Source organism: Myotis nattereri (genome assembly GCF_964212035.1).
Source record: "Myotis nattereri genome assembly, chromosome: 6".
Lineage (NCBI taxonomy): Eukaryota > Metazoa > Chordata > Mammalia > Chiroptera > Vespertilionidae > Myotis > Myotis nattereri.
The window spans coordinates 56,216,814-56,241,965 of record NC_138081.1 but is presented as its reverse complement, the minus strand read 5'-3'; the positions used below and the strand labels follow the sequence as shown (position 1 = coordinate 56,241,965).

The window sequence follows — 25,152 nt, the reverse complement described above, 5'->3', positions numbered from 1 at the left end:
TGAAAACAAATAAAAACATATCCTCAGTTGAGGATTTAAAAAAGAAAAGCAAGAAGGGGAAGGAGTAGGGCTGTGTTTGAGTGGCAGAGGACCTCATTGAGAAGGTGACATTTGGACTTGATGGAGGTGACCTTCTCCCTCTCCTTCGGTTGCTTAAGTACCACACTTTTCTGGATTCCTTTCCCTCCCTGTTTGCTCCTCTGGTTTTCCCATCACCGTCTGGTTGTAAATGCTGACATTTCCTAAAGGTTCCAACTCTGTTTCCCATCTCACAGCTTCAAGGCCTACTGGGTGATCTCAGCCAACATTATCATCTCAACTCCTTTTCCCATTTGCATGACTCCAGCTGGTTTTTCCAGTCTAGACACCCCTCCTAAGCTTCAGGTCTTTATTTCCTACTGCCAACTGGACACATCCAAATGGAAATCTGGATACACCTGAAGTTCAACATCTCCAAGACAAGAATCCATTATTTTCCTATTCCAGATTTCCACCCACCCATACAAAAACTCAACATGCTTCTCAAAATTCCCAATCTTGGTTAATGGTGTTACCCTCTACTCATTGACATTGAAGTCAGACTCTTTCTGCCACCATAAATTCCATGGCCAGATCCATCTTTGACTTGGACTCCGCTTTCTGATTGCCTCATCTCCACTCTTTCCTCCTATAGGTGACTGTCCACATTCTGCCTGAAAAAAACAAAACAAAACATGTCTAAGCATGCTATTCCCCTGTTTAGAAACTTCTGTTAGAACCCTGATGCCTACAGGAGTATCTCTAGATTCCTCAGATTGACATCTCAAACTCTCCAAAAATCCAGCACTGGTGTACTCCCTCAGCCCTATCTCTGGTGCACAAAAATGATCAGATCCATCCTCCCCTCAGTCCCTGCCTTTGGCACATCAATCCTTCTGTCTAGGATGCCCTTCCTCTCTACTACAGTTCAAGCTTCCTCTTCAAGGCTTTGCTCAAACAGTACCTCTAAGGCCTCTGATTCTTTCCCACGCCTCTGGCCCCTCAGCCTCTGGGCCCCAACAGCACTGTCTGTTCATCTGTGTAGTCATTATAGCTATCTTTAGGCCAGTCTTTATGCTTCTACTGGGCTTTCAGCTCCTTGAGAGTAAAGTTTGACTCATCCTTGTCTCCACTGCCTGGATTGAAGCCCCATTCACATAAATAAAGGGACAGTGAAAGTCTGAGACTTGCCTTCATGGAGAGCCTGTCAGCTTGATGTATCAATGTAAACACGCACACATCACGCTATGGCACTACTTTATGGACTTGCTGCCTGGAAAGCCTCTCATCTCCTAAATCCCCCTCTCCCAGACTCTTTTCAGAGCTACTGGCCAGCTGCCTTCTGTCTACAACTTTTCAGACTGCCAGCCCTTCCACATCACCCAATGCCTGCTATTTCCCAAACCCCAGGTATTCTTTTTATTAAAAGACGCTGTCACTAGGGAGTCCTCCAAGACTGACAGAGGAAACCTCTGGTTCTTTCAGTGATCATCACTCCAAGAACCCAACTCACCTCTTATAGCAGACTGTGTCCCCCTCCTCAATATGTGTGTGTGTACAGACAGGTTTGCTCTGTCTGTTTTGGTGGATCCTGAATCTTGGAGAATAGTAGCCTCCTTCATCTCTCCCTCTGGATCTCTTCCAGTGGGCTGCCTTTTCCAGGTGCTTTCAAATTGGGAATAAACAAAAGAGGGACTCTTGGGGTTGGTTTTCTATGCACTGTTTCCTGCCACCCCCTCTCTACTTTGTCTCTTTGCACTTCTGGTTGGGCATCTCTAACTTCTGTCCCCCTGGGCCCCAATTTGTACCAATGTCCCAGAGGGCTCTCCATTCAACTCTGTTTCTGTCTTCCCAGACCCTGGATGGTTTTATCTTTGTGGTGGCCCCAGATGGGAAGATCATGTACATCTCAGAGACAGCCTCGGTCCACCTGGGTCTTTCTCAGGTAGGTGAGTGGTCTAGGACTCTAGCTTCCAGTGTTTACAGCCAGAGCTGGGGCAGGAGGTGAGGGGTGGAGGGCTGGCTGTCCCAAAGGTTTCATATGCGCATTTCTGGGACTGGAAACAGCTCAGCTGACAGGAGCGCTGGACCTCTCCCTTTCTCCCCTTCCCTTATCCTTTAGCTTCTACTCCAGTGGTTCTCAACCTTCCTAATGCCGCGACCCTTTAATACAGTTCCTCATGTTGTGGTGACCCCCAATTTCATTGTTATAAATTGAACATAATTAAAGCATAGTGGTTAATCACAAAACAATATGTAATTATATATGTGTTTTCTGACGGTCTTAGGCGACCCCTGTGAAAGGGTCATTTGACCCCCAAAGGGGTCGCAACCCACAGGTTGAGAACCGCTGTTCTACTCCGAGCCCAAACAATGGCTACCTTTTTGAGTCCCTAGCAGAGGCCAAATAACATGGGAGATGGGTTACATATTGGTGTCATAATGTCTTCACCAGAATATTGCCAGGGAGCTACTACTACTACTATTATTATTTCCTTTCATGGATAAGGAAACCGAGGCTTAGCTAGGCTGCAACAGCAGAGCATTAGAACGTAGGGCAGACGCTAGAGTTCTGGCTCCTGTCCTCACAATCCTGTGGCCCTCCTGGCCCCATCTTCCAGTCCCTCCATGTGGCATCACCACTCCGGGATGGTGATACCCTCCTCTTTACAGGTAGAACTGACCGGGAATAGCATTTACGAATACATCCACCCGGCAGACCACGACGAGATGACAGCGGTTCTCACGGCCCACCAGCCCTACCACTCTCACTTTGTCCAGGGTAAGGCAGGAGTGTGCCAATCGCAGTCCGCTGGTGGCGTTGCCCCAGTTAGCCCTGGCAGGGCCCCTGGCGCGGCGCTGCCCGTCTCACGTCCTGCGCTTCCCTCCGCTCCTCTCCCCCAGAGTACGAGATCGAGCGCTCCTTCTTCCTGAGGATGAAGTGTGTCTTGGCCAAGAGGAACGCGGGCCTCACCTGCGGTGGCTACAAGGTGCGTGGCTGAGAGGGAGGATCCCTGCCACGTGGCCGGGTGTAGGGGAAGGGGGCAGGACCAGGGAACCGTGCGGCAGGGGAGGGGCTTCCCCGTGGTCCGGACCGCCCAGGAGGGCGTTTCCCGCCTGGGTGAATGGCGAACAGCTCTGGGAGGGGGCGCATCACCAAGGTCCTTGACCTTTGTGAACCCCTGGAACCACGTTTGAAGACAGTCTCACTCCCAGGCTGCTGGGGCTCTAAAATCAGGGGCCTATAAAGGGCCTTGGGGATGTGTCTACCCTCAGACATGGTCCATCGCTCCAGTGGGTTCCTGCCTAGAATTTACTCAGGGCGTCAGATTCTGAGCCCCCCCAGAGAGGTTAGGAAACAGAGCTTTAGTTCAAGCTTGTGGTTCTCCTGGTTAATGAGATGAAACATGCAGGTTCCGGGGCACCGCTTCGCGATGCAGGTGCGTTAGGGTTGGCAGGGCCCAGGCCTCTGCATTGTTACAAGTCCCCAGGTAAGCTCATTGAGTCAGTGCAGTCATTTCTTTGAAACACCTTGGAGCCCTAGTAACTGGACACTTGAACGCGGGGGCGTGGCCCACAGGGCATTCATTTATGGTCTAGCTGGGTCTCAAGGTTTTAATCCCTTCCCCTCCTTTTTGGGTGGTTTCCTGGCTGCGTGGCTGAGTCTTGCCCTGTCACCCGCCGCCGCAGGTCATTCATTGCAGCGGCTACCTGAAGATCCGCCAGTACAGCTTGGACATGTCCCCCTTCGATGGCTGTTACCAGAACGTGGGCCTGGTGGCCGTGGGCCACTCGCTGCCGCCCAGCGCCGTCACGGAGATCAAGCTGCATAGCAACATGTTCATGTTCCGCGCCAGCCTGGACATGAAGCTCATCTTCCTGGACTCCAGGTGCGTGGCCGGGGAGGAGGCGGGAGGAGGCAAAGAGTCACCCTGTTCAGTGGGGAGAGCTCCTCGTGCATCTTAGGAGCCCCTTTTGCAGATGAGGTGACTGCTGGAGCTCTGCGAGGTGAGGGTGGGCACCCAAGTCTCAGGTGGCTGTCTGGGGTGGGGCACATCCCCGCACCTCACGCTCATCCCGCGGGATTGCTCTCCGCAGAGTGGCGGAGCTGACGGGGTATGAACCTCAGGACCTGATTGAGAAGACCCTGTACCACCACGTGCACGGCTGCGACACCTTCCACCTGCGCTGCGCCCACCACCTGCGTAAGGCGCCACCCTGCGGCCGCCCCGCCCTGCCCCGGCGAGGCCCCGAGGAGGAGTGGGGGAGGGGAGAGGGCGTGATTTAAGCCCCCAGCCCGGGGACAAGTGGTAGCTCTGGTAGCCAGTGGGGGTGGTAGCTGAGGTCCTGCCAGCGGCTTGCTCTAACACTGATCCATCCTGTTTCTCTAGCTTCTGCGGGCGCTCACAGGGCCGAGGGGGAATTTCTGAGTTTCTTGGCGAAATTCTCCCTGGGAGGCGTTTTATTCTCCTATCGATAGAATGCCCCCTCCCCACCTCGCCCCCAGCCTCACCAAAGTGGGAGAAAAACGGAGGCTAGCCCACGTGGCTCGTGTGCACTGACCCGTAGTACGCGCTTGGCTTGCGCTCCTGCTTTGCTTTGAGCCTCACCTCCCGGGACTGCGAGTGTGAGCCAGCAAGTGAGCTGCCCGGACCATTTGACGTAGTTCGAAAATCGAATGGGAGGAGGGGTGGAATCCTCCAACTTTAAGCGTTTCCCTCTTTGCTAATCGTGCAAACTAACAGGACAACCCCTGAATTTGGGAAGGTGCCTGTTGTCCCCCCTCCCCGCCCCGCCTCGGGCGGGCGCACTCTGATTCGTACCCACAGGGCACCCTGCTCTCACCGCCGGGGGCTGCGTTGGGGCCGATCTGGGGCGGGCGCGCTCACCACCGCTGCCTTCTGTCTCTCCATCAGTGCTGGTGAAGGGGCAGGTGACCACCAAGTACTACAGGTTCCTGGCGAAGCAGGGCGGCTGGGTCTGGGTGCAGAGCTATGCGACCATCGTGCACAACAGCCGCTCGTCCAGGCCACACTGCATCGTCAGCGTCAACTATGTGCTTACGTGAGTGCAAATCGGGGACTCCTTCTCCCACTTCAGGCGGCCGTGGTCTCCACGAGGGTGCAGGTGGCGGGCACCCCCGGGATATTCGAGACTGGGGTCCCTTGGGGACACCGGTTTTGACTCGAGTGCCGCCTGCGTTGGGAGGCGGCAGCTTGAGCACGTTCATCTTTATGAGGAGGCTTCCTTTCGTTATGTGATTTAGGAGTTTTCCACCCACAGTCCATATTTGCCCTCTCTCTCTCTCTCTCTCTCTCTCTCTCTCTCTCTCTCTCTCTCAAGGAAATTCTGCATTAAATAAAACTTAATGCGGCAGAAAGAAAAAGAGAGAGAGAGGAAAGGGTCGGACGTACGGAGCCATTTATGGATAATGAACTGGACATCTGTTTCACTTTTTCAAATCTGGGTTTGAAGTTCTTAATTTTAACCAGAATCTCCAATCAAAGTTAAGAGTTCAGAGAGAGTGATTTCCCTCCTGAATCACAAAAAGGGTTTAAGTGACCGGAGGGTCTGACTTTAACCTCCATAAAGCCAAGCGGCCAGCTAATGCTGCAAGTCTTGGCGGGTGCCCAGGCCCCGCTCGCTCGCGCGCTGCGGGCCAGCACCGCCGGGGAGGAGGCCGCCTCGCAGCGCGACCTGCGGGTGCGGCTGGCGGGCTGGCCAGGGCAGCCGTATTTGAGCATTATTCTTTCCAGAAACAATAATCTCGTGTGGCCCTGCAGGCGGATCACATGGTCCGGTGTGCAGCGGGTGAAGAAAGCGCGTTCTGTATAATATTTGTGAAAGTCAAAAGGTTGAAGCTTTTATGAAGAAACCTTTTGTGTACGCAGTTGCCCTTCCTTTTCTTTCTCTCTCTTTTTTTTTTTTTGGTGGAGGTTGTGATTTTAGGGTACCTCAGGAGGAGTTATTTGCTTTGGACCGGTTGACACACCAGGTGCTTAGTAGAAATGCTAGTTTGACATTAGGAAGTTGGTTAAGGGGTGCTTTTTGGAATCAGACTACAGATGATGAGGACTTGATTCACTCCACGTTCTTTTAAATTGCCGATCAAAAATGTAGTAGTTGGAAATATTATGCTTGGCAATAAGGCTATTTAATTTGTGCCTGCTTAATAAGAAAATTTAATTAATAGACTTGGAAAATGAATTCAGTTTAGATGAAAATTCAGTACTTAAGAATAATGTGGTTACTAAGAATTGTATTTTTTTCATGTTAGTAAATAGTGCTAACATAAATACTATTAGGTTTTTGTAATAGCACAAAGGCTGTGTATTTTAATACAGAGCATAAAACAGTAACTATTTGGGTATCATGAAACAAATCATCCATTTTATGAATGCAGCTTTTCATATTATTAAGATAAGCATAAGAGAAAATGGCAAATCATAATTCATAAAATAAGCCACTCTGTGAAGCATAAGTATTAAAGAGTGAAAAATTATGTCTGCTTACCATGGAGAGGAAATGGACATTCTTTAAGAAGGTGCTTTGTATGTCTGAGACATCACAAGCATTATACATACATTCTGTTCTTTGGTAGGTGCCTGTGGTTAGTAATCATTTTTTATCAAACAGCAGGGTATATAGTCACACAGACCCATATAAATGATCAGAATGCAAGTTAGACCTCCCAATGGGTAAACTTAATTTATGTTTGGAGTCATTTTGGAATATTCTGTTTTGTTTTCCAGTGCATAAGTGTATTTTCTGTCTGCTGTTGGCTCTGTCATTCTTCACTTTACACACTTCTCCAGAGCTGCAGGATTAGGCTACCAACTTTACATCAGATTAAAAAGATGTAATGAGGATAAATGATTTACAGAAGGAAAAAATAGCAGGGCACACGTTTTTCTGAATGTTTTATGCCTCTAAATGAAAATAGAAATAAACACAGAGGCACACAAGATGAAAAGCTGAAATTGATTACCCTTTTATGAGTCTCAGCTCCAAATCTTTGTATAAAAATTCTTAGGACAATATTTATAGCTGCAAATATGGAAACTGCCTTAGATACAATGTCATCAAGTGGCTCTGTGTGTGTGTTGACAGGATTTTCATAATGAACAGGTTGCAGTTTGTTTGATGTGTATATCACACATCTGGCTGGAAGTTACTAATTTCCATTGTCTTAGCAAATTAAATAAATGACTATTGATTCTCTATGGTAGCAGCAAACTACTGCATACATTTGTTTTCAGGGCTAGTTCTCAGGCCTGAGAATGATAAGAAAATTCTTTCCAAATACACTACCTCAAACAATGTACTTAAAGAACCACCCCCCACCCCCAAATAATTTTACAGACCAGATGTTTTCCAAATTTAGACATTTTAATAGCATACATTTTGAAGGGATTTTTCATGTCATGAAAGTAGAGAGAATTTTAAATAAGCATTTGTCAAACGAAAGTGTGACATTGTGGTGGAAGCTACATTCATAAGAAGCCCATATTTTAAATTCCTGATGCTAAATTTATTGTGTTTTTTAAAAATTCTTGACAATATTACAGATGTCCTGACTTTTCCCCCTCTTTGCCCCCCTCCACCAGTCCCTGTCCCACCCCAGGCCTTCACCACACTGTTGTCTGTGTCCCCAGGCTATGCATATATACATTAGATATACTTAGAAAAATTAATCATCATTATCTAACAAAAGGAATAATGAATAAAAATATTTAGTAACCTTGTTTTAATCAGCAGCTGCAACAGCAAATATAGGAATTTTAGAGGTAGGTGGTGTATGCCTTGATGTCTTACTGGCTTTTGTGTGACCACCATACAGAATCTTGGTGTTCTTAAATTCTGGGAAACAGAGCAGTAGGACATTATGATTGAATTTTAAAAATTCTCATAGATTTTCTCTGGGTTCTTGAGGTTCCCTGAGGCGTCTATAGCCTTCATTAAAACATAACCCCCATCCCACCAAACCAACTACCCCCCCCCCGAAACCCATTAAAAATTCCAAACCAAAAAAAGAAACTGGTCAGTTCATAATTTTCTATAAGACAAACATGCCTATTAGCTTTGTGTGCCACACTAAAAAAAATCTTACAAATTTTGGTGCTCATAGGCTTTGAGAAATAAGTGTGAAGTGTGATAGGCCCTGCTCCCTAATTATTTTCAAGAAGATAGGTTAATGGAGTTGTGTCTACTAACAATGAATGTTGGGGAATGTCTAGAATAATATGGAGAGGAAAATATACTGTGTAAAACCCAAGTAAGTTTCTTGCATTCATATTTTCTTTGGTTTGTTTAATTAATAGTAAGTATTAGTTCCAACTCAAATAGAAAGCATTATTACTTAGTGTGAAGGAAATTGAAACTGTGAAATACCCAATAAACAATGACAAGGAATTTCTAGAAAAGTGGAAAGCCTTGATTCTCTTTGTGTTTTTAAACTTTATATGTTTTAAAAATAACACTTTAAAATATACTTTTAAGTATAAACCAATGAGGTATAAAAATTTTTAAAATATTAAAAAATATTTTTCAAACATACAAAAAGTTGAAAGAATAGTATAATGAATATTTATGCACACATTATCTATAATATAAACCATATTTGTTTTATATATCAAATTTTTCTCTACTTATATGTGTCTATTTGTATGTGATTTTTTTTCTCCATAGAATCATTTCAAAGTAAGCCACAAATATCATGATACTTTATTCTTTTTAATTTTATTTTAAAGATACATTTTTATTGATTTCAGAGAGGAAGGGAGAGGGAGAGAGTGATAGAAGCATCAATGATGAGAGAGAATCATTGATATGCTTCCTCCTGCACACCCCACACTGGGGATTGAGCCCACGACCTGGCATATGCCCTGATCAGGAACTGAACCATGACCTCCTGGTTCATAGATCAATGCTCAACCACTGACCCATGCTAGCCACATTTCTTTTTTTTTTTTTTCTATTTTAAACACATCAATTCCTTGTGAAAAATTCATCTCATTTATTTATTTATTTTTATAATTCTTTATTGTTGAAAGTATTACGTATGCCCCCCCCCCCCATTGACTCCCTCCAGCCTGCGTCTGCTCCCCCCACCCCTCAGGCCTTCAGCACCCTATTGTCTGTGTCCATGGGTTATGCATAGATGATTATCTCCCACCCACCTGACCTCCTCCAACTTCCCTCTGAGATTCCACAGTCTGTTCCATGCTTCCATATCTCTGGATTCCCTCCATTCATCAGTTTATTTTGTTACTTAGATTCCACATATGAGTGCGACCATGTGATACTTGTCTTTCTCTGACTGACTTATTTCACTTAGCATGATATTCTCCAGGTCTCTCCATGCTGTCTCAAAGGGTAAGACATTCTTTTTTTTTTTTTTTTTTTAAACTGCTGCATGGCTTTCCATGGTATAAATGTACCACAGCTTTTTTATCCACTCATCTACTGATGGGCACTTGGGCTGTTTCCATATCTTAGCTATTGTAAATTGTGCTGCTATAAACAGCAGTGCATACAGTCTTTCTGATTGGTGCTTTGGATTTCTTAGGATATATTTTCCTATAGTCCTGTACTGTTTATGAGGACACTTGTATGTAGAAGTTTGAAAAAATAAACATGAGAGCATTTATTGATGCCATTAAAAACAATCTGCCACTGTAATTCATTAAGTACTCACTGATATATGACCTTAATTAGGCTGATTGATAGACGATATTTTGTGAGAGGTCTTCTGTAGTGGTAGGATAAAGTAAACATTAGTGAATTCTCCTAAGGAGAATTATAAGCTAATACAATTCTGATATTCTGCCTGAAAAGTAAAAGAGAGAGAGACGATTTCAAGAGTGATTTGTTAATTTTGGAATCAGACAGATTTAATATCTTCAATCATTTTCTGGTTGGTAAAAATAAACATTCTCTGCTTGTTTATTTTCTAAGTTTAGAATGGAACACAATTGTAATCTCATACTGTTTTAGAGTGATTCACTGATCACAGAGAAGGAATTTTCTGAGTTAAAAGTTCTATTTCAGTGTTGCAAAGAACAGAATAGAGGGAATTTACATTAGTGGTCTATTTGACATTTGCTTTCTACTAAATAACCCTTTGAATTTGAAAAGTTAGGGCAAATGCTAAAGGAGACATACTTCTTTCATGTAAAAGAAAAAACAAAAGCCTCTACACTGTAATTATTTCAGATCTCATAATTTTTGTTCTTCTTTGCAAAATATCATTGTAGTTTTCACAATTAAAAGGGTGTTAAGTATTAAATTCTGTGAATATAAACCTTACATATTCTTACCATAAAGCAACAAACATTAAGCTATACTCATATTAGTTTGTTCTTGCAATATAATAGTGCTGCGTCCATTTGGCATTTAAAAATATTTTAATTAATTTAAATGCCCAGTGATATTATTGTTATTACTACTAAGACATTTTAGAAAATCTTTAAAAAATTTTGGCCAAAAATATGTATAGTTGCAGAAATATATTTTATTTTCCTGGTTAGCAAAACCACTCTTTTATTTTTATTTTATTTATTTTTTAAAAAATATATTTTATTGATTTTTTACAGAGAGGAGGGGAGAGGGAGAGAGATAGAAACATCAGTGAGAGAGAAACATCCATCAGCTGCCTCCTGCACGCCCCCTTCTGGGGATGTGCCCGCAACCAAGCTACATGCCCTTGACCGGAATCGAACCTGGGACCCTTGAGTCCTCAGGCCAATGCTCTATCCGCTGAGCCAAACTGGTTAGGGCTCACTCTTTTATATTATAAATAATATCAAGTAAAACGCCTTTTGACTTAGCAAGTTACAGCAAAATATAAAATAATTTACTCTTATGCCTTGAATCTACGGAGCTCATGTTGCATAGGTTTAATTTTTTGATCATTAAACATAATAATCACAAACGAATGTATACCCATAAATTAGATTTAATCCTTAATTGTGTTTGATCTTTATTATGGTAATATTGAACATTAAAGCTGCAGTTGTCCTTTTCAGATGTAGCTGAATCATTATAGAAACAAATTGAAGACACATTTGTATTAATAGTAATTTATAACAACCAAAACCATTAATAGCAATTAATAGTAATTTTATAACTACCAAACACTTTGTTAAAAGAAAGAGCTGGGAGGTTTAGTCTGTCTTACAGTACATAATACTAGTACTCACTCAAATAATCTTATCCCCATACACTTTTACTTAAAATTTTTTTAATCAAAATGATCTAGTTTTTATGCTCAAACTTTGTACTTTTTCTTTTTTACAAATGCCATATATATGTTTCTTTCAAAGTACTGTCACATTTGTTACCTAATTTGCTCCTTTGACAGTTCTGTAGGGTGGTTAGGGCAGGGATCATATCTCCCATTTTTCTAGGTGAGGAAACCGAAGTCAGATGTGCCTAGTAATTCGTGAAACTAGGATTAAAGCCTAGGGTGTTAATTGCTATTGAATTGGGAGATTCTCTGTCTGGGAGTGGAAGTCAGGGGTAAATGTAGGGGAGAAAATGTATGGAGAGAGGGATGAATTTAAGTGATTAAGGTCTATAGAGTTCAGTCCACCGAACTTCTGGGTAAGCTTTCATTTAATCTTATAATGGAAGATTAAAAAGCTGCCTCTGTGTTGCTGCTTCACAAGTATATGCAGATATTGACAATTTAGTGGTTTATATTTAGCTAAGCTATTTTCTCAATGATAGTCAAGTAAGAATTAATATTTTTTTCCTTTATGTATCACTACAGACATTTTCATTTTGTAGGAAAAAAATGTGACTTGCAAAAATTTTAGGTTTTTACTGAATTGTTTGCCTTTAGATTACACAGATACATTATTGCTAATAATTTTATTTTTGCAACCAGATTTAATACTTTATGTTCTTTTTAAACAAATGTCAGTAGATTGGCAAACCATGCTATTATTATTATTTTTTTTTTGGTCAGATTAGGCACAAATTACCTCCTGTGACAGTGGATCACTTCCCAGATGAAGTATGTCGGTATGTGTGGTTGGGGATGCAGAATTGGCCCCTTTCTGCTTTTGATGGAGAACGGCAGGTGAGGTTGTCCCTGGGGACTCTGTTCAGGGCCTGGGGATAGAGAGCTTCCCTACATCCCACATGCTCTGGGTAGGTGTGTCATCCTCCGGCCCTTTGGCAAGGTTGCTGCTCTGCAGCTTTCCCCTCCCCAGGCCTCCAGGGCTTCCACTTCCTCCTTTGTTGTTGTTCTGATCCAGAGGGCGCTGACTCACAGGACCTCTCCTTTAGTTCTGGGTGGAGGCCACTTGGTGTGTGCTAAATGACCAGCCTGATCACTCATCTCTGGCTTTCTCTTAGCCCAGCTGTTGGAAGGGAAAGGCTTCTGATCTTTGAGTCGCATCATGGAAAATCATGGATCATCACCTTAGTTTGAAGGCAGGGTCCATACATGTTATTGTGCCTGGATGGACAAATTCCAATGTGGCTTTCCTTGAACTCCAGAAAGCGTGTTTTTGACTTGGTCTATTCATGTACTAAACATAAACACCCTTTTATGTTTAGTACAGGTGTGTGTGTGTGTGTGTGTGTGTGTGTGTGTGTGTGTGTGTGGTGGATTATGCCTATCTTGATAATTTAGTAAAAGGCTGCTCCTTCTCCAGTGCTTTCCTCCTCTCTGTTTCCTGTTCTCATTGGTTTGTGACATCTTTCCAGATAAGCAGGTGGTGAAAGAGAATTCATTTGGGTTGAAGTGCTGGTGGCTGTGCTTAAGCCGAAAATATTGGTTGCAGAAAGGATTGGTGGAGTTTAGATGAAACCTAGAAATACCTGAGTGCCTATCAATGGAGGAATTCAACATTCTGCCTAGTCTGAAGGAGTAAATTCTCACTACTGCCTTTCCCCTGCCTCAGGCGTTCCGAGGTCCAGGGAGGTGGTAGGGGAGAGAGGTGGTCCGTGGTGATGGCAGGGCTGAGGGGGATGAGGAGGAATGTCTGGCTGAGTCTGGACCATCTGTTTACCATCTGTGACTTTTACTCTGGAAGTTATATTGCAGTAGGATCAAGATTCTGTTTTTAGAAAACCCCACACTATCATGCAAATAAACCTGCAAGGAAAAGGCATAGGCTTTGGTGTCAGACAGATCCGGGTTTGAATATGCTTTGCTGTGCAATAGCTGTGAGATGTTGAACCCAGCTCCAATCCTTTGACCCTCTTTTTTCCCATCTGTGAAATGGGGACATTTGTGCCTAATTTTTAAGGTTTAGCAGAGGGGAATTAGATGAGATGAGAAATATATCATAATACCTGCCAGGAAGTAAGTGCTCAAAATATCTTAACTATTAGCACTTGCCAATTACGTGTTGCCAACTGAAATATTTTGGAAGAGGATGAATAATTCCCTCTTTTACTTGAATTTCCATATCCTCAAATCCACAAATTTAAATGTTTATTTTCTTCCCCCTTGTCAGTATCTCAGCACACACACCTATAAGCATTGTGGTTTTTGTGTGTGGTGGTTTCCACAGTTGGGTTAAGCTCACTCCGTGTTTCACAGCTGTCATTGTGTACTCTAAAGGGAGCTGAGATTTCTGCTGGGAGGGAGGTAAGCCAGCCTTTACCAAAGGCCTGGTGCTTTACTGGGAAAAGAAGGTTCTAAGAAACTAAGCATCTGTCAAATTTCTAAGGTTAATTTTGTTGGAATCAGTGTTTTGTCAATGTCAGTAATTATAATATAAAGTGAGTAGAATATGCAATGCTGCTATTTTTGATGGTGTTCAATGGAACCTTGTGTGTATTCCTGGTTCCTCTGCATGGACTGGTCATGGCTGCATCCCCATACATCTGAATTAAATGTAAAAATCTATTGATATGAATATACAGTGGTACCACATGTATAATGGTTGTATTTTAAAAATTATTTGTAGAAAGCAAATGTGAGGTATACATTAGGACCAGATTGAAGGAGAGGGAGGAGCAAAGCATATATGCAGCTGGTTCCAGATTTGCAGGACCAGAAGGTCTCCTTAGTGCTGTGTTTGACATCATAATCCTACTGTTATTAGAATATGATGCAGCCTAGGCTTGTTAGTGAGATGTTTGAAACCCTGATTAACACAGGGCGGTTTTACAAGGTATTTGAAAAATGTGTTATGAAATGAGATCTCACTACATTTTATTAAGCAACATAGCATATTAGTTAAAAGCTTAGGCTTTGGATCTATTGCCTGTTCAAATCCTATTGCTGCCACTCACTGGCTCTGTGACTGGGCAAATTGCTTACCTTTGCTGTCTCTGTTCTCATTTTGTTTTCTTTTTAATTCCTGAAATGCAGGTAATGATAAAATCTACCGCATAGAGACTTTGGGAACATTAAATATAACGTGTGAGGTTCTTGGCACTGTGCCTAACACAAAGTAACATCAAGTAAATGTAAATTATTGGGGTGGTTATTTCAGTGAAATGAAATAAAATAATTTTTAGCTTGCCAATAAACACAAAAATCAATGTCTGTGTCTTTGGACTGAAGGTGGGAATCTATGAGCCTTAGAAAGGCAGAGGGTTGCCCATGGATGAGAAATCAGCAATGATTCTGCTACATTGGAAATGACTGTTAGATACTTCTTCAGTTGACTAGGACTGGTAGGTCTTTCAGCATTCATAAATGATTTCTTGAGCACCTGTCATGGGTCATGCCATGTGCCAAATTCTGGGGCCATCAAAACGAATAAGATAGTATCTGCAGGAAAAAGAAATAGGCACAAGTGTAAGGTGAGTCCTTGTTTGATTTCCCTGTAGGCTTGCTTGGGACAGATCCCTTCCTGGAAGTAAAAGTTTCCGTCCACAATTAGAAAAAAGAGGGTGTGAAGTGGCTTGGCACTGCCTGGGTCACCCCTGGGGAATAAGCTTCCAGGTGTGGTCACACTTCCCTCCATAGATGGTGGAGAGGGGGTGGAGTCAGTGGGAGGAGCTAAACCCCTGGGTGTGTATGCCTATGTGTGTGTGTGTGGTGTGTGTGTGTGTGTTAGGGAGATCATGATTGGCAGCACAGTACCTGGCTGCAGGAAGAGTCTAACGTTAATGCTCACAAGGACAACAGTGTCTGGGCCAGGTCCTGTGTATCTCTTTACTTCAGCCAGAGAGAGAGTGTTATGCTTGAGTGATTTTTTTTTTCTGCGTTGAATGTGAATTTTACATATTTTTGGGGTTGACTTCTAACAGTATTATGAATCTCAGCAAATTTTTTAAGTTGAAGAATTAATCTAGATTCAGAAGTTTTTGTGGGTTTATTATATCTTTAAATGTTGCTAATTATTTTAAGGTTTCTATTTTATTTTATTTTTTTAAATAAGAGGTATTTCCCAGGCATGGCTGCTGTGCCCTGGAGATACTGCAAGATGATTGTCAGCTCCAAGCTGAAGGAGGGGTGGGAAGGTGCTCTGCTCATTGCCTTACTTAGGTTGGGGAGTAAGAGGGACTCACATTTGAAGGGTGGCTAATTTGTGCCAGAGGCTCAGCTAGTCCAAGAGACTTAGCCTATATAGCACAGCTAATGAGTGGACATACCAACCCAGAGCCCGGACTTCCATGTCCACAGCCCAATATTGGCAATTTCATGTAGTTCCGCCAAATATTTAGGAAGTAATGTGACATTTTGCAGAGATTTTGCAAAGGTCTGTAGATAGTTTACTCTCTTGTCCAATATGGGGTCTCCCCAAGATGACTCGGTTGCGTCACAGTTTGAGCATGCTCGAAACCTAGTCAGTGGGCATGTGATATACTCACCCCAGACCTGACCCTCTCTCCCCTTCCCCAGTTTAGTCATCAAGTTATGACATTTTCACAAAACAGCCATTGGTAAGCACCACAAATAGAACATTTTACTCAGGACATCTAATATTTCACCAGGATTCAAATGGGAGCTGCTGTCTTTACTAGAAGGATTTTTTCCCTTTGATTGATTGCTAACTGAATAGAGCCCGTGAAAGGATCTTTTTTTTTTCTTGGGGATTTCTTGTTCAAACAGAATTTGTTGTATCCACATCAGTAAAGCTGTGCTAATATAGGCGGCTGGCCAGACTGTGAAAACAGCCTCATTATATTGAACTGGATATCATAATGGTACCCATTAAGGTGGGATTCTCTCTGTGTTTGTACTTTTAAACCCAAGTCCCTTGCCACTTTTTACATCTCTCAGAGAATAGTAACATTCTCTGCTAATGCAATCTGAGAATGTGCTGTTTCTTGCCTCCTACTGAAAAGCATTACAAAAATAGCATCCTTGGTTGCAAGCATTTTCAGGGGCTTGTATCTTGTTGCTATTCAGCTATTCATTTCACTCTTTGTACTTGGGATGACTGTAATGTCTTCTGGTTGCTGAAGGTGAGAACCCATGAGGTTTACTCCTTCCAACATTCCCATTAATTGCTATTGGTGTCCAAATATATGACAGGAAAAGAGCAGCTATTTTTTTTTTTTTTCTCAGAACTAACCAAATGCAACACAAGGCTTTCCATTTTAATTTTTATACGCTGTTAAGAGACTAATAGTGTTGGAAGTCACAGCATTTCCATTAGCTGTTGAACTCTCACTACAGCCCTGGCAAAGTGAAGTATTTGTTGTGCTGGCTTTGGGTAATAGACCCCCACAGGGTTACAGCTCAGGAATGCTGGAAGGCTGACGCCCAGGAGGAGGAGGGCAGAGTGGGTGTCAATTTTATTCCTCCAATCAAAGCAGTGAAAGGAATAACGAAGTGCAGGGCGCCGTTTCATTGCGAGGGCTAATCGAAAACCAGAGGAAAACAGTTAGAGCCGCTACGTCGCATTTACCAATACAATATCTTTTCTGTTTGTGCCTCTTCTCTGTCAGCTCAATGGGACCTTCATTATAAACAAATTTCTATCATTAGGATCAGCTTAATTTCTGTTGCTGTAATTAAGAGGATGGTAAGAAATGTTGCAGAGTGTATTTGTCTCTATGGCAAACGTGATGGCTCTTTCATTTGCTCAGCAAGTATTTCTCCAGTGCCTTCTCTGTGCCAGGGCTATGGTGTGGCCAAGACAGACATGATCCCTTCCCTCATGGAGCATAAATTTTAGTGGGAAGAAATAGATAGTACTTATAAACAAATATATCACATAATGTTAGGGAATGAAAGGGGGGAAAAGCAGGACAAAGAGATGAGAGTGTTTAGGGAAGGACTTCTTGAAGATTTCTGAATGAAGGGAGGAAGGCAGCTATGTTGAGTCCTGCAGGGAGAACATTCCTGCCAGTGGGAAGCATGTGCAAAGGCTCTGAGCTAGAAAACAACTTGGCAAGTTGATGAACAGAGGTCACTGCAGTTGAAGCAGAGAAAGGCAGGGGAAGAATGAAAGGTGATGATGGTAGAATAGGTGAGTCAGACCATGTTGAGTCTTTTTTTAAAATTTTTTTTCTTTATTGATTAAGGTATTACATATGTGTCCTTATCGCCCCATTGCACCCCCCCCCCCCACTCATGCCCTCACCTCCCTGTTGTCTGTGTCCATTGGTTAGGCTTATATGCATGCATATAAGTCCTTTGGTTGATCTCCCCCCCCTTACCCCCATCCTCCCCTACCTTCCCTCTGAGGTTTGATGGTCTGATCGATGCTTCTCTGTCTTTGAATCTGTTTTTGTTCATCAGTTTATGTTGTTCATTATATTCCATAAATGAGTGAAATCATGTGATATTTATATTTCTCTGACTGGCTTATTTCATTTAGCATAATACTCTCCAGTTCCATCCGTGCTGTTGCAAATGGTAAGAATTCCTTCTTCTTCTTCTTCTTCTTCTTCTTCTTCTTCTTCTTCTTCTTCTTCTTCTTCTTCTTCTTCTTCTTCTTCTTTTTTTTACCACAGCATAGTATTCCATTGTGTAGATGTACCACAGTTTTTTCATCCACTCATCTGCTGATGGGCACTTAGGCTGTTTCCAAATCTTAGCTATGATAAATTGTGCTGCTATGAACATAGGGGTGCATATATCCTTTCTGATTGGTGTTTTTTTCTTGGGATATATTCCTAGAAATGGAATCACTGGGTCAAATGGCAGTTCCATTTTTGTCGTCATGTTGGGTCTTAAGGCTTTGGGAAGCCATTGGAGAGTTATGAGTAAAGGCATGTCATGAGCTAATTTAAGCTATGAAGAGATTATCTGGCTGGTATGAAGGATAGGCTTGGAGGATGGTGGAGGGTAGAGGCAGGGAGAGCCGTTGGGAAATGATTGTAATTGCTTAGGTGAGAGAAGATAATGGCTTGAAAGAGGGAGGTAATGAAAGGTCAGATTGAGGATATAGTTTGAAGATAGACAGTTGCAGTGTGCAGATGGATTAGATATGAATTGTGAAAAAAGAGGAGTTAAGAATAGCACCTTAGATGATTGGTGGAAAGGAACAGATTTGTAGGTAGGGGCAGAAATTAGGAATGTGTAGTTTGAGATGCCTGTCTTTTATCAGAGTGGATGTTTCAGGTAGATGGCTGGATTTGGGTGTCTGTGGAGAAGGAAGGTCTGGGCTGGAGACTGGGGGTCCTCAACTTATGGAATTTAAAGTCAGTTGAATGGAGGAAATCATTAGAGCATGGGTGTTAATAGAGAAGCAGCCTGAAGACCAAGCCCTGTGGCTCTCCAGTGTTGTAGGGTTTATAGAACAGAAGGTGCCCAAAAGAAGGCTGAGAGGAAGCAAGCAGTTTGGTAGGAATGGGAGTAGTTTAATGAAAGATATGCAGTGAGGTCAGGTGTTAGAAAAAGTGTGACTTTTGTCTTTGGAGAGTTTCCTCCCTTTTCAGTGGTTTCCCATCTCTTCTGTGGTGTCCTTTTACCAGATTCCTTTAGCTTTTTTCATATCAGATAACAACTGCTCTAGTTCTCAAAGAATGGGCTCCTGATTGGCAGCATCAGCATCAGCCAGGGTGGATGGACTGTTAAAAATGGAAATTGCGGATTTCACCCTAGACCAGCAGTGGGCAAACTATGGCCCGCGGGCCGGATCCGGCCCATTTGGAATGAATAAAACTAAAACAACAAAAAAAAGACTGTACTCTTTTATGTAATGATGTTTACTTTGAATTTATATTAGTTCACACAAACACTCCATCCATGCTTTTGTTCCGGCCCTCCGGTCCAGTTTAAGAACCCATTGTGGCCCTCGAGTCAAAAAGTTTGCCCACCCCTGCCCTAGACCTACAAGTGAGAAACTCTAAGGGGTGGAGCCCAGTAAGCTGTGTTTTAGTAAACTTTTCAGGTGCTTCTGATGCAGGCTAAAGTTTGAGAATCACTGCTCTAGGAAAAAGAGCTGTTAAAATGAATCAATGAAAGATAACAGATGAAGTTTATTATATTACTAGAGGCCCAGTGCACAAAATTCATGCACAGGAGGGGGTGTCCCTCAGCCCGGCCTGCACCCTCTCCAATCTGGGACCCGTTGGGGGGTGTCCGACTGCCAGACACACCTCTGACAATTGGGACTGCTGGCTCCTAACTGCTCGCCTGCCTGCCTGATTGCCCCTAACTGCTTCTGCCTGCCAGCCTGATCACCCCCTAACAGCTCCCCTGCCGGCCTGATTGACACCTAACTGCCCTGCCCTGCAGGCCTGGTCACCCCCAACTGCCCTGCCCTGCAGGCCTGGTCACCCCCAACTGCCCTCCCCTGCTGGCCTGGTCACCCCCAACTGTCCTCCCCTGATGGCCTGATCTTGCCCCCAACTGCCCCCCCCTGCAGGCCTGATCTCGCCCCCAACTGCCCTCCCCTGCTGGCCTGATCACACACAACTGCCCTTCCCTGTCGGCCTTCTTGTGGTGACCATCTTGTGGCAGCCCTCTTGTGGTGGTCATCTTGTGACAACGTCGTGTGATGCCACCTAGACTTTTATTATATAGGGTTCCTTTCTGAGGCATTTGTCTAAAGTCAAAGATATAAATATCTAATAGCAAATTTTAAGCATCAGCCAGTAGACCATTATTGAGACATCTTCATGAGTGTTCCAAGAAACCTTCTTAAGTTCTACAAAACATAAAAGTAGGCAGCTGCCTATTCTGTCTGTGGTAATGGGTTCTATTGGTAACTATGTATTTTCTATAGAATTATACAAGCTCTCTGATTTCAAATATAGACAATGAAAATTTTGGCATTTTAGTGGGCAATCCAAACTCTCTAGCAATGATTCAGAAATTATTTTGGTTAAGCACAGCATATCTACCAGGCAATTTTAAATAGTTTCTGAATACTGAAGTACATAATAATAATGGTAGAACATTTGTTGAATGGTGAATTTTTGTTCATAAAATACAACTCAAATATATTTTAGCTGTTTAAATAATAGAGTTTAATGTATCTTTAGACAAGCATTATAATAGTAAGGGCTTAAGGAGATTAGAAATAAATGAATCCAATTAAAGAATATCTGTGAGATTTGATATGTCATAGGTATGAATGAAGTGTTTGCATAGCAACTGTAAAGAAACCATTAATGATTAACTACCTAAAAGAGGTTTAATCAAGAATTAATGATATGGGACATATTATAAAATATTTAAGTTAAACAAATGAAGATTTGTACATTTGAAAACATAGCATCATGCCATCATTTTTGCTGCATCTTCTCCCAGGCAGTTCACAGTCTGAGGGTCTACTTCTCTATCGTCCGCAGAAATGCCAGTACCTTTGTACTGTGCAGAAAAGAGCTGAGCTTCCCACAGTGCCTTGAGTTTTGGTCTTGCAGAACCTCCACATGCAAAACCCTGGGGGGAATTTGGGGACCTTGTGGGTACCTTTTCTGTTTCTAGAGTTTATGTGGAGTTAAAAATTGGAACTGTGGGTTCTTTCACCCTCCCTGCCAGAGGACATTTTCAGGGTTTAGGAATCAGTTTTGTAAGGGTTTTAAGAACTGGGAAAGAAAGCTGTTCCTGTGAGAATAACACCTCAGCCTCATACAAGGTGGTAGGTGGTGGGTTCCCCCATAGCTTATCTAGTTAGGCATTGGAAGAGTTTTAAAGGGAACAGGCATTTGAAAAACATCAGCTTAGTAAACGACAAGGAAGGAGAGAGAGGTGGACACCAGGGGTGGGAGGTGGGAAAGAATAGAAGGAGATGGAAAAGAAGGGGCAGAATAGTGTGTGCTTTTTATTTCCTATTTGTTGAAAACATTTTAAAGTAAGAAAAACTTTGGTTGATATTAGTATGACTTTTTCTTTCTTTTTATTTGCTTTTCCTCTTCCCCCAGAAATGGGCTCAAATTAAGGGTTCTGACTGTGGGACAAGAGGCAGACAGTTTTTAATTTATGCCCTTGATGAAAGAGGCAGCACATTTTGCACTTAATTTGTTCAGATCTAACCTTTAAACAACAGCTTCCATTTCTCCACCCTCCTTAAGAAAATAAGAAACAAGAAAGCTATAACAACAATAGAATTTGAAACTTAGGTTTCAAACAAAAGCCATAATTCACAAATATGCCTAAAACTTTAGTAGCTAAATATGAAATGAATTCCCAAACATAATAAGTAAAGTTCCTCAGAATAAGAAATGCGGCCCCAAAGTTGGGTTTACTTCATCTAAACAGTGACAAATATACCACCTCTAGCTCACGTGAAACTAGAGTTTCTTTTCTTTCAATTGTAAGTAATAATATAAGTTATAATCTCCAAAGAAGGAAATATAAAGTTATACGGTTCACATGAAAGCCTTCAGAGATAGATAATTCCATAAGGTGGGAGGAGTGGCAAATAAATCAGAAAATCAGTGAAATGTACAGGCACTGATGGAGCTTATGGTCATTAGGATATTTAAAAATGATAAATGGTTTACCTGAGAAGTTGAACCTTAGGGAAAGAAGTCAAATCATGCTTTATCTTTTGCCATTTAATATTATTCCCAAATAATAAACTCTAGAAATATAAAGAAAAGAAATTTGGGAACCATTTCAATGTGAAGTGAGAATACCTGAAATTTGCCTCAAAGTTTTCTTTTTTAAGAAAATATTTTTCTGATTATAAAAGTAATACATGTTCATTATAGAACAAATTAAGATAATGCAGAGAGGTATAAAGAAAAGCTACGGAACATCTTTAATCTATTTTCTAGATATCTGCTATTGACATTTGAGTTTTTTGCCTTTCACTATATGTACCTGCGTACATATACAGTATATGTTATATATGTGTGTGCATATATATATATACTATACATGCATATATACTATATAACCTTTTCTTATCTTTCTATTGAAGAGATTTTGCATTTATTATCAATTTGTAAAGGTTATTTCTCTGGGGTTTAAAGTATTATTCATTCTCACTCCTTCAATACAGTTATAATAGTTCTAAATATATGGTTGAGGATGAAATTAATTTAGTATTTTAGTTTTCCTACATATAACATATGTTATGCCTGAATTATGATGTTATAAAAATTAAGAGCATTGTTTCCAACAAGAAAACAGTAACATAATTAGTTTATTTGATATAGGATCTCACAGAATTTCAGAATGATCATTGCTAATTATATACTGGGAAGTAAAAAAAAACAACTCCTCACATAAATTTGCGTACTTAGCAGGTATCTCTCATTTATGTAGAAAGATTTGCCAGGGTTTTTTTTTTTTTTTTTTTTTTGAGTTTTCAATCATTTGGATTTGAGATGAATGAGTTTATGCAATGAGAATTATTTTGTTAATCACTTGCAAGTAAGTATTTGTCCTTGGTTAAGATATAGTGCAACTAGCAAGTAGAGATTGTTATAAGGGTTGGAATTTAGGAGGGTGTCCAGGTATACCGTTCATCACCCTGTGAGACAGAACCAGAAGTGCCACGTGAGTGGGAGAGGCGGTTGACAGTGTAGGAGCTCAGAGGAAGGAGCAGGAAGAAATCACTGTGGCCCTTGGAGGCAAGGAAACAAATTCAGATGCAGTGTGGTGGCAGGTCTGGATTTAGCTCTATTTCAACTTGTGTCATGGTATTACACAACCCCTTTTGGGAGGATGGTTGGCTTTACCACATTTTACTGACACATTAGACTTTTTGACTTACTTTTTGGTTGTTATTGTTTGCATCCCCACATCTTTCCTTCTTGAAATCACGTGATAGTAGACTTTGTGCCTAAGCCATCTCTTACCTTTGCGGCGTCATCCACACCATCGCATGTTGGGTGAAACCTACAAGATGGAGGAGAAAGGTGCTTCTAGGCAGAGGCGATGTTTATGTAACACCAAAGACTTTTTGAGAACCACTAAAACCGCCAAATCAAATGGAGAAAACCGCAAGAAGTAAACACAAATCCACTTATTAGTATGACACTGTTACATTTCCAAGGGTGCCTTAGCCTAATTTCCCAGCAGACGGTCCTAGTCTGTGAGCCCCTCACAGTGTGGGATCCTCCTTATCAGCTTTCTCTGCTGGGCTCCCTGGGAGCCTGAAAATGAAGCATAAAGTAGGGCCCTCTGCCGCAGAGGTTTACCCAGTGGCCAGGCAGGAACTCTGCCAGAATATAAAGAAGGTCAGGCACTTCGTGTAACAGTGACTCTAGAATCCAATTAAAAAGTTTAGTATAAGGCGCAGTCATTCCCACTTAATCCGATCACGGTTTAATACAATCCTCTGCTTATTTCAGTCGGCGCCTTTGGAGCCAAATCAATTGTATGTCTTTGTTTCCACGTTTTCCTCGGTAATTTGATCACCTTCAGCTGTTTTAAAAAAATAGCTCAATTGGGAAATCTGGCAACATCTTTTAAGAATTGCCAAGTAACATAAAGTAAACAAAGAAGCTCCAGAATGGCCAGCTCCGAAACTGAAGTGATAAGAAGAAAAATCCAGTTGTCTAAAATGCAAGTAGAATAGGGTGCAGTGAGTTGAAGAGGAAAATTCTTGCAAAGAATCTTTATTCAACATGAGCTGATAAAATATTGTTACCTTTTTCTCTGTGCATCCATTCCATTTCACTTGAAGGCTGTAAATATGTTTGTGCTACTGTTGGCATCATGGAGGCGTGCCTCCCAGTTAAAATGATAGAAATGCATTTCTCTGAAGCTGATAGTACCTTTTAGTGGTGAAGATGCTTCCTATTTGCTTTGCAAGGGAGTCACACTGAACTTCCCATATAGCATGGTGGCATTTACCTCGTGGGAGGGTATAGCATATTGCTTAAGGGAATGCTAGAAGGCCCACGATGTGAAAATGGCTCCTTTTATTTCATTGGAATTTGAGAAATTCCAAATGTGTACATGACTATTACAAAGTTTAGAGTAGACTCAGATGGTTAATTCTGAAAATTGAATGATTTCGGACTGTCCATAATGGAATAAGAGGATTGCTTTGGTCTGGGCAAATATGGGTGAAATTGACAAGCTGTGTGTCCTATTGCAAATTACCCATTTTACACTGCTTCCAGAGCTGAGATACCTAGGATGTCTCCAGCTGTGGTAGAAGTCATTCAAGGGAGAACAAGAAAACGAATGTAAATTGGTATCACAGGTATTTTGAAAAATATGCCAAAACGTGTCTGCTTACAGTTCCTCTTTTGATATGCCAGTCATGTTTGGGAGAACTGCAGGAGCTGCCCTTAAGACCGTCACCCATGCAGTCCCACACAGGGTCAGTGTGGCACTTTTAAGAAAGCTGCAGAAGTGAAGCAGGCTGTGTCCTTCCTTTATGAAAGTCAGCTGAGTCAAGTTCTCCCTCTACTCATTTTAGAGTCTAAGTTCTGTGTGCCCAATAATTTTATTTTGTCCCACTCCAAAGGAAAGCAGTGTTTATGCATACATCTAACTCTGAGAGTGTGTGTGATACCAGCACATGCTTTACTGTGTGGAAGGGAGAGAGGTAAGGCCAGACTCTTCTTTGTGTCTGAGTCTGGAGGGGGGAAATGGAACTCATAATGTGATTCCCATCAGCAGCTAGCCCTTTAATCTATACAAATGAAATACTCAATTTAATAGAATTCTAAAAATAAAACAAATGCTTTGTTCTTAGTGAATCTGCCATTCAGACTCCTCTTGGCAGCACATCAACCGTACTTGAAATGTCTTTAAGTGGGCTTTTTTTATTGTGCTTTTCATCCGAACACATTTTTTGAGCTGTTAGAGTTTTGTACAGGCTGAGCTTTTCTCAGAGTATTGGGCCTGTG

The 25,152-nt window shown here is 42.1% G+C and overlaps 1 protein-coding gene across 1 annotated transcript in view; it reads left to right on the top strand.

Moving 5' to 3' along the window:
- SIM1 (SIM bHLH transcription factor 1) overlaps window positions 1–25,152 on the top strand; it is a gene marked incomplete at both ends in the record, with an annotated part of 66,634 nt that overhangs the window by 11,062 nt on the left and 30,420 nt on the right. Inside the window, 6 exons of the mRNA XM_081093963.1 lie at window positions 1,874–1,963; window positions 2,692–2,800; window positions 2,923–3,008; window positions 3,709–3,908; window positions 4,117–4,223; window positions 4,935–5,082. Coding sequence (XP_080950089.1) covers window positions 1,874–1,963; window positions 2,692–2,800; window positions 2,923–3,008; window positions 3,709–3,908; window positions 4,117–4,223; window positions 4,935–5,082 — 740 coding nt within the window. The remainder of the gene's footprint in view (window positions 1–1,873; window positions 1,964–2,691; window positions 2,801–2,922; window positions 3,009–3,708; window positions 3,909–4,116; window positions 4,224–4,934; window positions 5,083–25,152) is intronic.